General features: G+C 46.2%; 2 protein-coding genes across 5 annotated transcripts in view; both read left to right on the forward strand.

Moving 5' to 3' along the window:
• The window catches only part of LOC123754965 (uncharacterized), a 367,030-nt gene that overhangs the window by 36,402 nt on the left and 317,228 nt on the right, over positions 1 to 13,400 (forward strand). The window lies entirely within an intron of this gene.
• Positions 4,334 to 5,731, forward strand: LOC138369425 (mucin-22-like). Its single transcript, XM_069332664.1, has one exon. It carries the CDS (start codon positions 4,334 to 4,336, stop codon positions 5,729 to 5,731), a length of 1,398 nt encoding a protein of 465 aa, XP_069188765.1.

Here is a 13,400-nt window from a genome sequence, read left to right on the forward strand (position 1 = left end):
CTGGTACAGTATGTGTACCATTGGTACTGGTACAGTGTGTGTACCGTTGGTACTGATACAGTGTGTGTACCGTTGGTACTGATACAGTGTGTGTACCGTTGGTACTGGTACAGTGTGTGTACCGTTGGTACTGGTACAGTGTGTGTACCGTTGGTACTGATACAGTGTGTGTACCGTTGGTACTGGTACAGTGTGTGTACCGTTGGTACTGGTACAGTGTGTGTACCGTTAGTAGTAATACAGAAGGTACGCTACAGTGTTGTAATAAGGATACACACACCTGTAGCTCACTCTTGCTGTAACTGTCAATGTACTTCAATTGTAATCGCTTGTCTGAAAGATCCCCATCAGAGTCTGGATAGTAATTTAATTTGCTGCAACGATAATCGTGGTAATAAAGGCTAATTACCGTGAATAGTGTGGATAATTATGTAAGGCTGAACCCCTCGTTACACTGGGACAGTTTGCTGTGATCACAACGATACCCTCAGGTCCCTCTAACTAACTTGTTCAGTGAAGAACATACTGTATTCTGGAGCTTCCATCTACTCTGACTCGATTACACATCTTATAACGTTCACCAGGAACGTAGATAGGTTTGACTTATCGCGTTTCTTTGCGATATATAAGGTAAGGCATCAGTAGGGCTGAGCCAGTATGAGATTATATGGGAGGCATGTGAGGGTTGGGGACCAGGAGCTGGAGTATAAGGGTAGGGTGAAGGAACAATGACCAGTTGTAGGGACCAGCCGGTTGTATAGTGGGAGTGTGGTGGGTGTGGGGGAGAGTGTGGTGGGTGTGGGAGAGTGTGGTGGGTGTGTGGGAGTGTGTGGTGGGTGTGGGAGAGTGTGCTGGGTGTGTGGTGGGTGTGGGAGAGTGTGGTGGTGTGTGGGAGTGTGGTGGGTGTGGGAGTGTGGTGGGTGTGGGAGTGTGGTGGGTGTGGGAGTGTGGTGGGTGTGTGGGAGTGTGTGGTGGGTGTGGGAGAGTGTGCTGGGTGTGTGGGAGAGTGTGGTGGTGTGTGGGAGAGTGTGGTGGGTGTGTGGGAGAGTGTGGTGGGTGTGGGAGAGTGTGGTGGGTGTGTGGGAGTGTGTGGTGGGTGTGGGAGAGTGTGCTGGGTGTGTGGTGGGTGTGTGGGAGAGTGTGGTGGGTGTGGGAGAGTGTGGTGGGTGTGGGAGAGTGTGGTGGGTGTGTGGGAAAGTGTGGTGGGTGTGGGAGAGTGTGGTGGGTGTGTAGGAGAGTGTGGTGGGTGTGTGGGAGAGTGTGGTGGTGTGTGGGAGAGTGTGGTGGGTGTTGGAGTGTGGTGGTGGGTGTGGGAGTGTGGTGGGTGTGGGAGAGTGTGGTGGGTGTGGGAGAGTGTGGTGGGTGTGTGGGAGTGTGTGGTGGGTGTGGGAGAGTGTGGTGGTGTGTGGGAAAGTGTGGTGGGTGTGTGGGAGAGTGTGGTGGGTGTGTGGGAGAGTGTGGTGGGTGTGTGGGAGAGTGTGGTGGGTGTGGGAGAGTGTGGTGGGTGTGTGGTGGGTGTGTGGGAAAGTGTGGTGGGTGTGGGAGAGTGTGGTGGGTGTGGGAGAGTGTGGTGGGTGTGGGAGAGTGGTGGGTGTGGGAGAGTGTAGTGGGTGTGTGGGAGAGTGTGGTGGGTGTGGGAGAGTGTGGTGGGTGTGTGGGAAAGTGTGGTGGGTGTGGGAGAGTGTGGTGGGTGTGTGGGAGAGTGTGGTGAGTGTGTGGGAGAGTGTGGTGGGTGTGTGGGAAAGTGTGGTGGGTGTGGGAGAGTGTGGTGGGTGTGTGGGAGAGTGTGGTGGGTGTGTGGGAAAGTGTGGTGGGTGTGGGAGAGTGTGGTGGGTGTGGGAGAGTGTGGTGGGTGTGGGAGAGAGTGGTGGGTGTGGGAGAGTGTGGTGGGTGTGTGGGAAAGTGTGGTGTGTGGGAGAGTGTGGTGGGTGTGTGGGAAAGTGTGGTGGGTGTGTGGGAGAGTGTGGTGGGTGTGTGGGAGAGTGTGGTGGGTGTGTGGGAGAGTGTGGTGGGTGTGGGAGAGTGTGGTGGGTGTGGTGGGTGTGTGGGAGAGTGTGGTGGGTGTGGGAGAGTGTGGTGGGTGTGGGAGAGTGTGGTGGGTGTGGGAGAGTGTGGTGGGTGTGGGAGAGTGTGGTTGGTGTGGGAGAGTGGTGGGTGTGGGAGAGTGTGGTGGGCGTGTGGGAGAGTGTGGTGGGTGTGGGAGAGTGTGGTGGGTGTGTGGGAGAGTGTGGTGGGTGTAGGAGTGTGTGGTGGGTGTGTGGGAGAGTGTAGTGGGTGTGTGGGAGAGTGTGGTGGGTGTGTGGGAGAGTGTGGTGGGTGTGTGGGAGAGTGTGGTGGGTGTGTGGGAGAGTGTGGTGGGTGTGTGGGAGAGTGTGGTGGGTGTGTGGGAGAGTGTGGTGGGTGTGTGGGAGAGTGTGGTGGGTGTGTGGGAGAGTGTGGTGGGTGTGTGGGAGAGTGTGGTGGGTGTGTGGGAAAGTGTGGTGGGTGTGGGAGAGTGTGGTGGGTGTGGGAGAGAGTGGTGGATGTGGGAGAGTGTGGTGGGTGTGTGGGAAAGTGTGGTGTGTGGGAGAGTGTGGTGGGTGTGTGGAAGAGTGTGGTGGGTGTGTGGAAGAGTGTGGTGGGTGTGTGGGAAAGTGTGGTGGGTGTGGGAGAGTGTGGTGGGTGTGTGGGAGAGTGTGGTGGGTGTGGGAGAGTGTGGTGGGTGTGGGAGAGTGTGGTGGGTGTGTGGGAAAGTGTGGTGTGTGGGAGAGTGTGGTGGGTGTGTGGAAGAGTGTGGTGGGTGTGTGGGAAAGTGTGGTGGGTGTGGGAGAGTGTGGTGGGTGTGTGGGAGAGTGTGGTGGGTGTGGGAGAGTGTGGTGGGTGTGGGAGAGTGTGGTGGGTGTGTGGGAAAGTGTGGTGTGTGGGAGAGTGTGGTGGGTGTGGGAGAGTGTGGTGGGTGTGTGGGAGAGTGTGGTGGGTGTGTGGGAAAGTGTGGTGTGTGGGAGAGTGTGGTGGGTGTGTGGGAGAGTGTGGTGGGTGTGTGGGAGAGTGTGGTGGGTGTGTGGGAGAGTGTGGTGGGTGTGTGGGAGAGTGTGGTGGGTGTGTGGGAAAGTGTGGTGTGTGGGAGAGTGTGGTGGGTGTGTGGGAGAGTGTGGTGGGTGTGTGGGAGAGTGTGGTGGGTGTGTGGGAGAGTGTGGTGGGTGTGTGGGAGAGTGTGGTGGGTGTGTGGGGGAGTGTGGTGGGTGTGTGGGGGAGTGTGGTGGATGTGTGGGGGAGTGTGGTGGGTGTGTGGGGGAGTGTGGTGGGTGTGTGGGAGAGTGTGGTGGGTGTGTGGGGGAGTGTGGTGGGTGTGTGGGGGAGTGTGGTGGGTGTGTGGGGGAGTGTGGTGGGTGTGTGGGGGAGTGTGGTGGGTGTGTGGGGGAGTGTGGTGGGTGTGTGGGGGAGTGTGGTGGGTGTGGGAGAGTTTGGTGGGTGTGTGGGAGAGTTTGGTGGGTGTGTGGGAGAGTTTGGTGGGTGTGTGGGAGAGTTTGGTGGGTGTGTGGGAGAGTGTGGTGGGTGTGTGGGAGAGTGTGGTGGGTGTGTGGGAGAGTGTGGTGGGTGTGTGGGAGAGTGTGGTGGGTGTGTGGGAGAGTGTGGTGGGTGTGTGGGAGAGTGTGGTGGGTGTGTGGGAGAGTGTGGTGGGTGTGTGGGAGTGTGTGGTGGGGGTGTGGGAGAGTGTGGTGGGTGTGTGGGAGAGTGTGGTGGGTGTGGGAGAGTGTGGTGGGTGTGTGGGAGTGTGGTGGGTGTGTGGGAGAGTGTGAGCCAGGACTCTTCACGCACCACTGCCCACTCAATACTCCTTGCTCTTATCATCTGCTTCACTATGCTTCCTCTTCTCATCTATCTTCTCTTCCCTACTAATCATCGCTCTCAGCCTTTGATGCCTCACTTGCCTCTTCCTTTCCTGCCGCCCTCTTCCTCTTCTCTCTACTACTACCTCTGCTTCAGCTCCATTTCCATCTCGTTTTCATTCTCATCTTTGTCTTCTTCTAATTTTCAATCTTCTTCCCCTTTCCCTTATCTCTTTTCTTTATCAACTCATTCCCCTTCTCCCACTCGTCTCCCTCAATCCTCTTGGCTCTCTGGTGTACTTCTTCAGCCTTAATATGTCTCTCGCAGACTACAGGCAACTCCCGACCTTGTCATGGCCTTGTCATGGCCTTGTCATGGCCTTGTCATGACCTGCGTGATGCTCATATCATGGCCATATACTTGTTCCTGTAAAGTAGTTTATGTTAAGAAGTTATCCAATAACATGTAAGGACCTCAAGATGTGACCCAAGAGACGACTCGAGGATTTATTGTGACCTACAAGATGACCCAAGCCAGTAATGTGACCTACAAGATGACCCAAGCCAGTAATGTGACCTACAAGATGACCCAAGCCAGTAATGTGACCTACAAGATGACCCAAGCCAGTATTGTGACCAAGATGACCCAAGCCAGTAATGTGACCTACAAGATGACCCAAGCCAGTATTGTGACCTACAAGATGACCCAAGCCAGTATTGTGACCAAGATGACCCAAGCCAGTAATGTGACCTACAAGATGACCCAAGCCAGTAATGTGACCTACAAGATGACCCAAGCCAGTATTGTGACCTACAAGATGACCCAAGCCAGTATTGTGACCTACAAGATGACCCAAGCCAGTGTTGTGACCTACAAGATGACCCAAGCCAGTATTGTGACCTACAAGATGACCCAAGCCAGTATTGTGACCTACAAGATGACCCAAGCCAGTAATGTGACCTACAAGATGACCCAAGCCAGTAATGTGACCTACAAGATGACCCAAGCCAGTATTGTGACCTACAAGATGACCCAAGCCAGTAATGTGACCTACAAGATGACCCAAGCCAGTAATGTGACCTACAAGATGACCCAAGCCAGTATTGTGACCTACAAGATGACCCAAGCCAGTAATGTGACCTACAAGATGACCCAAGCCAGTAATGTGACCTACAAGATCACCCAAGCCAGTATTGTGACCTACAAGATGACCCAAGCCAGTAATGTGACCTACAAGATGACCCAAGCCAGTGTTGTGACCTACAAGATGACCCAAGCCAGTAATGTGACCTACAAGATGACCCAAGCCAGTAATGTGACCTACAAGATGACCCAAGCCAGTATTGTGACCTACAAGATGACCCAAGCCAGTATTGTGACCTACAAGATGACCCAAGCCAGTAATGTGACCTACAAGATGACCCAAGCCAGTAATGTGACCTACAAGATGACCCAAGCCAGTATTGTGACCTACAAGATGACCCAAGCCAGTATTGTGACCTACAAGATGACCCAAGCCAGTGTTGTGACCTACAAGATGACCCAAGCCAGTAATGTGACCTACAAGATGACCCAAGCCAGTAATGTGACCTACAAGATGACCCAAGCCAGTAATGTGACCTACAAGATGACCCAAGCCAGTATTGTGACCTACAAGATGACCCAAGCCAGTATTGTGACCTACAAGATGACCCAAGCCAGTATTGTGACCTACAAGATGACCCAAGCCAGTATTGTGACCTACAAGATGACCCAAGCCAGTGTTGTGACCTACAAGATGACCCAAGCCAGTATTGTGACCTACAAGATGACCCAAGCCAGTATTGTGACCTACAAGATGACCCAAGCCAGTAATGTGACCTACAAGATGACCCAAGCCAGTAATGTGACACGCGAGACAAGAGGTCACGGAAGTGAATAAGGAAATATTAAGCTGAAACAGTTTTCGTGAAAGTTGCTGCTCCATTAACCCGCCAAAATGACCTCATAAAGTTAAGCCTGTCACAGGGAAACTTTGAAGTAAAGATGAAGAAAAGTGATAAAAACAACTCAATATTCTTCACAAGAACTAACATCAGCATCATCAGTGAGAGTGACCTGCAAGTATAGTTAAGATACTAGAAGATAGTCGTGGTCAGGTTACCTTACCTTGAAGTTACCTTGAGGTGCTTCCGGGGCTTAGCGTCCCCGTGGCCCGGTCGTCGACCAGGCCTCCTGGTTGCTGGACCGATCAACCAGCAACCAGGTCAAGGAAAGTGACACTAGAAGGTAGTCATGGTTAGGGAAAGTGACACCACCAAATTAATGACCAATTCATATTTAAAAAGAAAAGTTCTATTACGGCAGGAAGCTCACACGACTATTGTGGCATGACAACTGTGACATGATAAACTACTGTGTGGGGGCTATGTTGTGACCTGATAAACTACTGTGTGAGGCTATGTTTTGACCTGATAAACTACTGTGTGGGGGCTATGTTGTGACGTGATAAACTACTGTGTGGCGCTATGTTGTGACATGATAAACTACTGTGTGGGGCTATGTTGTGACCTATAAACTACTGTGTGGGGGCTATGTTGTGACGTGATAAACTACTGTGTGGGGCTATGTTGTCACGTGATAAACTACTGTGTTGGGCTATGTTGTCACGTGATAAACTACTGTGTGGGGCTATGTTGTGACCTATAAACTACTGTGTGGGGGCTATGTTGTGACGTGATAAACTACTGTGTGGGGCTATGTTGTCACGTGATAAACTACTGTGTGGGGCTATGTTGTCACGTGATAAACTACTGTGTGGGGGCTATGTTGTCACGTGATAAACTACTGTGTGGGGCTATGTTGTCACGTGATAAACTACTGTGTGGGGCTATGTTGTCACGTGATAAACTACTGTGTGGGGCTATGTTGTCACGTGATAAACTACTCTACACCCACTTTTTCCCTTCTGAAGTGGGAGTGTGAATGGGTGCAGAAGCAGAGGTCCTGAAGGCTCCTGAAGGAGCAGGACTCGGGGCCGTGAACAATATCGGAAAAAGCTTCTTACTGTCAAAAGAAAACAAAATTCTTGCCAAACAATAAGTTTTACAATACATAACTACTGTTCAGTTATGTCTTTTACAATACTTAGCTATTGTTAACGTCTTTGTCTTATATACGCGCACACTTTTTAATCTGAACCGAACAGTCTTGGGTGTAATTCAGTGGGAGATCTTGGTGCTGAATTGTGAAGCAATAACAGGATTTTTCTCCACATTCGTCCAACAGGAGCACCAGACACTACACCCTATTACACCATGTGTCCAACAGGAGCACCACACACTACACCCTACTACACCATATGACTAACAGGAGCACCAGACACTACACCCTACTACACCATGTGTCCAACAGGAGCACCACACACTACACCCTACTACACCTTGTGACCAACAGGAGCACCAGACACTACACCCTACTACACGGTGTGTCCAAAAGAAGCACCAGACACTACACCCTACTGCACCATGTGACTAACAGGAGCACCACACACTACACCCTACTACACCATATGACTAACAGGAGTGGTGGGTACTGTTACCCCACAGGAGGCAGCTTCTGTTGTTCACACCTGTTTCTCCCTTTAGCTCCTTCCTCTATCACCTTATTGGTTGTCTGTATTTCATTAACTTCTCGTTTATTTAATTATCTCTCTCTTTCTGTCTGTCTAAATCTGGAGTGACTGAACTCAAATTTAGTGCTGGGTGTGTCAAAGATGAGTGTTCAGCCTCAACCCTAAAGTGCTGTGCCCACAACTCTAATTCTTTGACCCGATCCGTAATATTCTCAAGTATAACTCCTCGGCCTCAACCCATAGATACGGATCTTAAAGCACACGACACATGTGTGTCACACACGACACATATGTGTCACACACACGACACACATGTGTCACACACGACACATATGTGTCACACACACGAACACACCTCAGAAAACGGATTCAATAAAAGTGTGATCTTAAGTAGAATCATCTTCCCTTTCCTCTCTGGGACCCCCATTGCCCTAACTAGGTCATTCACGTCCCCTACTGCTCGTTACCGAGGCTTGTGGGGCGAACTGCTTCTAAATGGAATATACAGAGAGAGAGAGAGAGAGAGAGAGAGAGAGAGAGAGAGAGAGAGAGAGAGAGAGAGAGAGAGAGAGAGAGAGAGAGAGAGAGAGAGAGACAGAGAAAAACAGAGAGAGAGAGAGACAGAGACACAGAGAGAGAGAGAGACAGAAAGAGAGACTGACTCGCTGCTAACTTAGAATGTTCTGAGAGAACAAACACAGACTCTGCCAAGATGATCTGAGACAAGTTAGCATCACAGGTGGGATGCTGCATCTGCTCTCACCTGAGATAACTTGGGGGTTTGGCTTGTATAACATTCTCACTATTGCTCTATTACTACCGTAGTCACTATACTTTGTCATTATGTTTAATAATGTTAAAAGGAATATTAGCATTGTTAAGGCTATTGTAAAGAATATTATTATAATTAGAAAGAATATTATTGAGAAAATTCACTGGGGCTGTGACAGATAAGAATATTATTATAATTGATTAGAAAGAATATTGTTATAAGTGATATTGTTATGAAGAAGATTAATATCTTTAATAATTTATCATTTTTCGTTTTCATTTCATCTCTCTTCTTCATATCTATCTCATTCCTCTCTGTTTAATTTGCATCTTAACTACCCAATTATCAAGCCAGGGTCGTGTAACAGCCCGTCCTCTCCCGTTGTCACAACGGTCAGTAAACGGTATACTAAATTGTCCGCACGTATCCCAACATTATCCAGGACCAACGCGTTCATAACGGGAATGTTTGTGTGAGCCGCTTTGATTTATAGTACATCGTATTTTGTCCGTTGTGGGAATTTGAGGTCAAAATGCGATGCGGTATTTGAGAGGACAGGTTGCGTACATGTAGCGGCTGTCCCCTGACGCCTGTTAACTATATCTCGTTCATTACAATAACAAGTCTTTATTCCTAATAAAATGTATATTACATATGTTGTGACCCCTAATGATAATATATGTGTATCGTTCCACCACGCTACATGGGGTCATAAACACATATTAATCATTTATATATATATATATATATATATATATATATATATATATATATATATATATATATATATATATATATATATGACAGTGTCAGACCACGGAGGAAGAATTGAAACAGGAATTTCTTTAAGTACCTTCGTATATTAATACATCTTCAGGAGATTCCTTCTGAAGATGTATTAATATACGAAGGTACTTAAGGAAATTCCTGTTTCAATTCTTCCTCCGTGGTCTGACACTGTCACATTTTTCATCACGTGTTTATTTTCGTGATTTACACACACACACACACACACACACACACACACACATATATATATATATATATATATATATATATATATATATATATATATATATATATATATATATATATATATATATATATAGAAAAGTGAACTTAAACTTCGCAAAACAAGAAACCTGTGTTTGTTGTTGACTACAAGATAAAAGTTGCTACAACAGTCTTGTAATAAGCAACACTTATTACAAGATATTATCTTGTAGTAAGTGTTGCTACACCCGGATGGAGTGATAAAGTGATATAAGATAAACAGAGGACGTAATAACAATGATTATACAAAAACTGAACAAACACACAAACTCAGCTTGCATGCCTGATCAAACAAAGTTGGGTTTGCCAAATATTCAACAAAGACAATAAATACTAATTCGAAATTACAATTATCAAGCAAAAACACAAACCCCAAATATTGTTCTCAGCACGTTAATCAAAGCTGAACTAATTATAACACGTCACTCAAAATAAACACCAAAAAAACTCAAATCAAAGTTACTACAAAACAATGAAGTCTACGAGAAGCAAAATTATAAAAGGTAACCAAAATCTAATAAAGTTTACATAGTATTTACTTCAGCCTTACAGAGGTGTCAGCCATCTGTAAGGCTGAAATATTATTATGCAATGAAGGTCGCAGCTTTCAGATATATATAATAGAGAGAGATATAAGCTTCCATTACACGCAGGTCAGTCTCGCCGCTCATTCATGTATCCAAGATTTAAAAGTCTGAGTCATTCACAGAATGTTTTGTCTCATAATATCTGCCCGAAACGCTGCGCGTACTAGTGGCTTTACAAGATTGTAATTACTATATTATGTATCCTCACAATCCCAATGTACCTTCTTGTATATATATAAATAAATAAATAAATAAATAAATGATGCAGACGAGGAGTCACAATAACGTGGCTGAAATATGCTGACTTGAGAATGGTCCAGGACGGACCGAAACGTCGTCGTCCGTTCACTCTCATAATGATTCCTAATCCCTGAAAATGATAGCTTGGATAACAGTAAGCCAGTTTTAATAGATAATCCCATTGTGTTCCAGTATGCTAATTTTATAGTTCCAAATGGAAGATTCAATATATCGGATATTACAGCTGGAACATTTATATATATACACATGATACTGGAGCACAAATGAAATGGCACGCTATCTTTAAATTTAAAATAAGACCCATGATATTCATATTGACAATCAATCTAAAATCCGCTTCAGGATAATATTGGAAAATTTGTATCAGGTCATATAGAGCAACTGATTGAGCCATGAGAGGGTAAATTGATTACACACACACACACACACACATTAGGAAGAATGCCTTAGGAAGTGATGTGGTGGAGATTGACTCCATACACAGTTTCAAGTGTAGATATGATAGAGCCCAATAAGCTCAGGAAGCTGTACACCTGTTGATTGACGGTTGAGAGGCGGGACCAAAGAGCCAGAGCTCAACCCCCGCAAACACTATTAGGTGAGTACACACATATATCAAATAAATTAGTTAAAGCGAGCATGAGTAACGGGCTAACCTGTTATATTCAGGATAACAGGTGGTAAATATTCAGGATAACAGGTGATAACAGCGGTCAATATTTGGAAGCAGTCAAAGCTCACGTGTAATTAATTCACGTTCACTCACCAGTAATCAAAGCTCAGAGAGTGACCAAAACTCAAAGAAATATTGTTAAATCTCTGAGAGAAGTGGACGGAACTCCCCACAGAGAAGTGGTTAACTCCCACAGAGAAGTGGTAAAGTGTTTAATAAAAAGTGATCAAAAACCTAAGCAAAAGTGCCATGAGCCACAGAGATCCAGTCACAGACATTTGATCAAAACGTTGGAATTGTCTTAACAGAAAAGTGATGTAGTATTCAAAGCAAATAAGATCTTACGCGTTTTCAAATCTTCTATTACTTTTGGAAGCTTTTTAAGTGATCGAACTTCAGGCAAGTGACGTGAACTCTTACAGTTGAGCAGAACTGTCAAGTGCTCAGTGTTGACATAAGTGATCTCAACTTCCATAGTTGATGAGAACCGGCGACGGAGGTCAGTATTCCCAGACGTGTCCACAACAACGGGGGTCAATATTCCCAGACGTGTCCACAACAACGGGGGTTAATATTCCCAGACGTGCCCACAACAACGGGGGTCAATATTCCCAGACGTGTCCACAACAACGGGGGTTAATATTCCCAGACGTGCCCACAACAACGGGGGTCAATATTCCCAGACGTGCCCACAACAACGGGGGTCAATATTCCCAGACGTGCCCACAACAACGGGGGTCAATATTCCCAGACGTGCCCACAACAACGGGGGTCAGTATTCCCAGACGTGTCCACAACAACGAGGTCAATATTCCCAGACGTGCCCACAACAACGGGGGTCAATATTCCCAGACGTGCCCACAATAAGCGGAAAGATAATAATGTTAAAATGCAAGTTACTATTCTTTAACATGTGTTTCGCGTGTTAATTCGCTGCTACAAGAGTCGGGTCAAGACGGGCGGCTGAGACGCAGGAGAGAGAGCGTCGTGTGGGATGCCTCGGAGCTGCTCTTATAAATATACCAACTCTACACATATATATATGACATGTAACTACTTGCTAAGGGTCCACGACGGACCCAAACTGGGTCGCTTTCATTGTATATGTGTGTGTGTGTGTGTGGGTTGTGTGTGTGTGTGTGTGTGTGTGTGTGTGTGTGTGTGTGTGTGTGTGTGTGTGTGTGTGTGTGTGTGTGTACTCACCTAGTTGTGTTTGCGGGGGTTGAGTTCTGGCTCTTTGGTCCCGCCTCTTAATTGTCAATCAACTGGTGTACAGATTCCTGAGCCTACTGAGCTCTATCATATCTACATTTGAAATATGTGTGTGTATGTGTGTGTGTGTGTGTGTGTGTGTGTGTGTGTGTGTGTGTGTGTGTGTGTGTGTGTATGTGTGTGTATGTGTGTGTGTGTGTGTATGTGTGTGTTGTGTTGCGAGTTACACCAACCATATTGTGATCTCTTCACTTATATATATAATGGCTTCTCTTAATATTTGGCCTGAAGCTACATGATTTGTCAAAAGAAAATAATACTATTGTTTTTCAGTATAATTTGAGAAATTGTGGCTCTATTTGATGCAGAGTTGTTTAAGGAATAATTTTGGAATTGTCTACATAATATAATATATATTAAGAGTTAGAGAGACTAGGTGGAGCGCTCCACAGAGCTCTAATATCCAACATAAATTCTTAAGATTATATAATGGTTCATAATTTAGAGGAGCCTCAAGTTACTCTTTTAAAACGTTGCTCATTTTGCGACGTGTTCCTTTACTATAATAATGATAATGAGGAACATTATTACTGGCAACTGTGGCCACCTGCCCAACCGGTCCTGCAGTACCGGGGGGGGGGGGGGGGGCTCAGCCAGTACTGGTGGGAACTACCGGGGGTCCTCAATACTGACCTGTAATCACCTACCCCGTCCACCTGTTTTGGTAGTACTTATAGTAACGATGACGACCATAGTACATATATAGACGTACTAAGCAGTTAGAAAGTAGAAATGTGTACTATTGAATTTGGACAGACCGGAAAATGTGTACATGTGTGTGCTGTACTGTGTCGAGGAATATGTTTGGTTTTTAGTTTCATTTTTTTCGGACTCTTTATAAAGTGAATAGTACAAAAGTTGTAAAATCTAATTGCTTAGTACGTCAATATTTGTACTATGGTGCACATAGCTACAAAACGTACTAACCAAACAGGAGAATGGGTTGACTCACCAAATTGTGCTTTCTGAGACGTGCTTTAGATATTTGGTTCCGCCTCTCAAACGATGTAGAAGATTCTGAGAATGTTGGACTCGGTAATACACCTTGTGAATCTGTATATTGGGTGTCTCTTCCTCTTCACTTCTTAGTACATTCCACTTGTTCACTATTCTCATACTGGTCAAGTTATTTTAATGTCACTATGGTTCACTTGAGTACTTAAGTTTCCCCGGGTCCCCTTGTTCGTCTACCATCTATTTAGATGTACACAGTGTGTGTATTCACCTAGTTGTATTCACCTAGTTGTTTTTGCGGGGGGTTGAGCTCTGCTCTTTCGGCCCGCCTCTCAACTGTCAATCAACTGTTACTAACTACTTATTTTTTTCCACACACACACACACACACAACCCCAGGAAGCA

This window comes from Procambarus clarkii, chromosome 28, assembly GCF_040958095.1.
Source record: "Procambarus clarkii isolate CNS0578487 chromosome 28, FALCON_Pclarkii_2.0, whole genome shotgun sequence".
In the NCBI taxonomy this organism is placed as follows: Eukaryota; Metazoa; Arthropoda; class Malacostraca; order Decapoda; family Cambaridae; genus Procambarus; species Procambarus clarkii.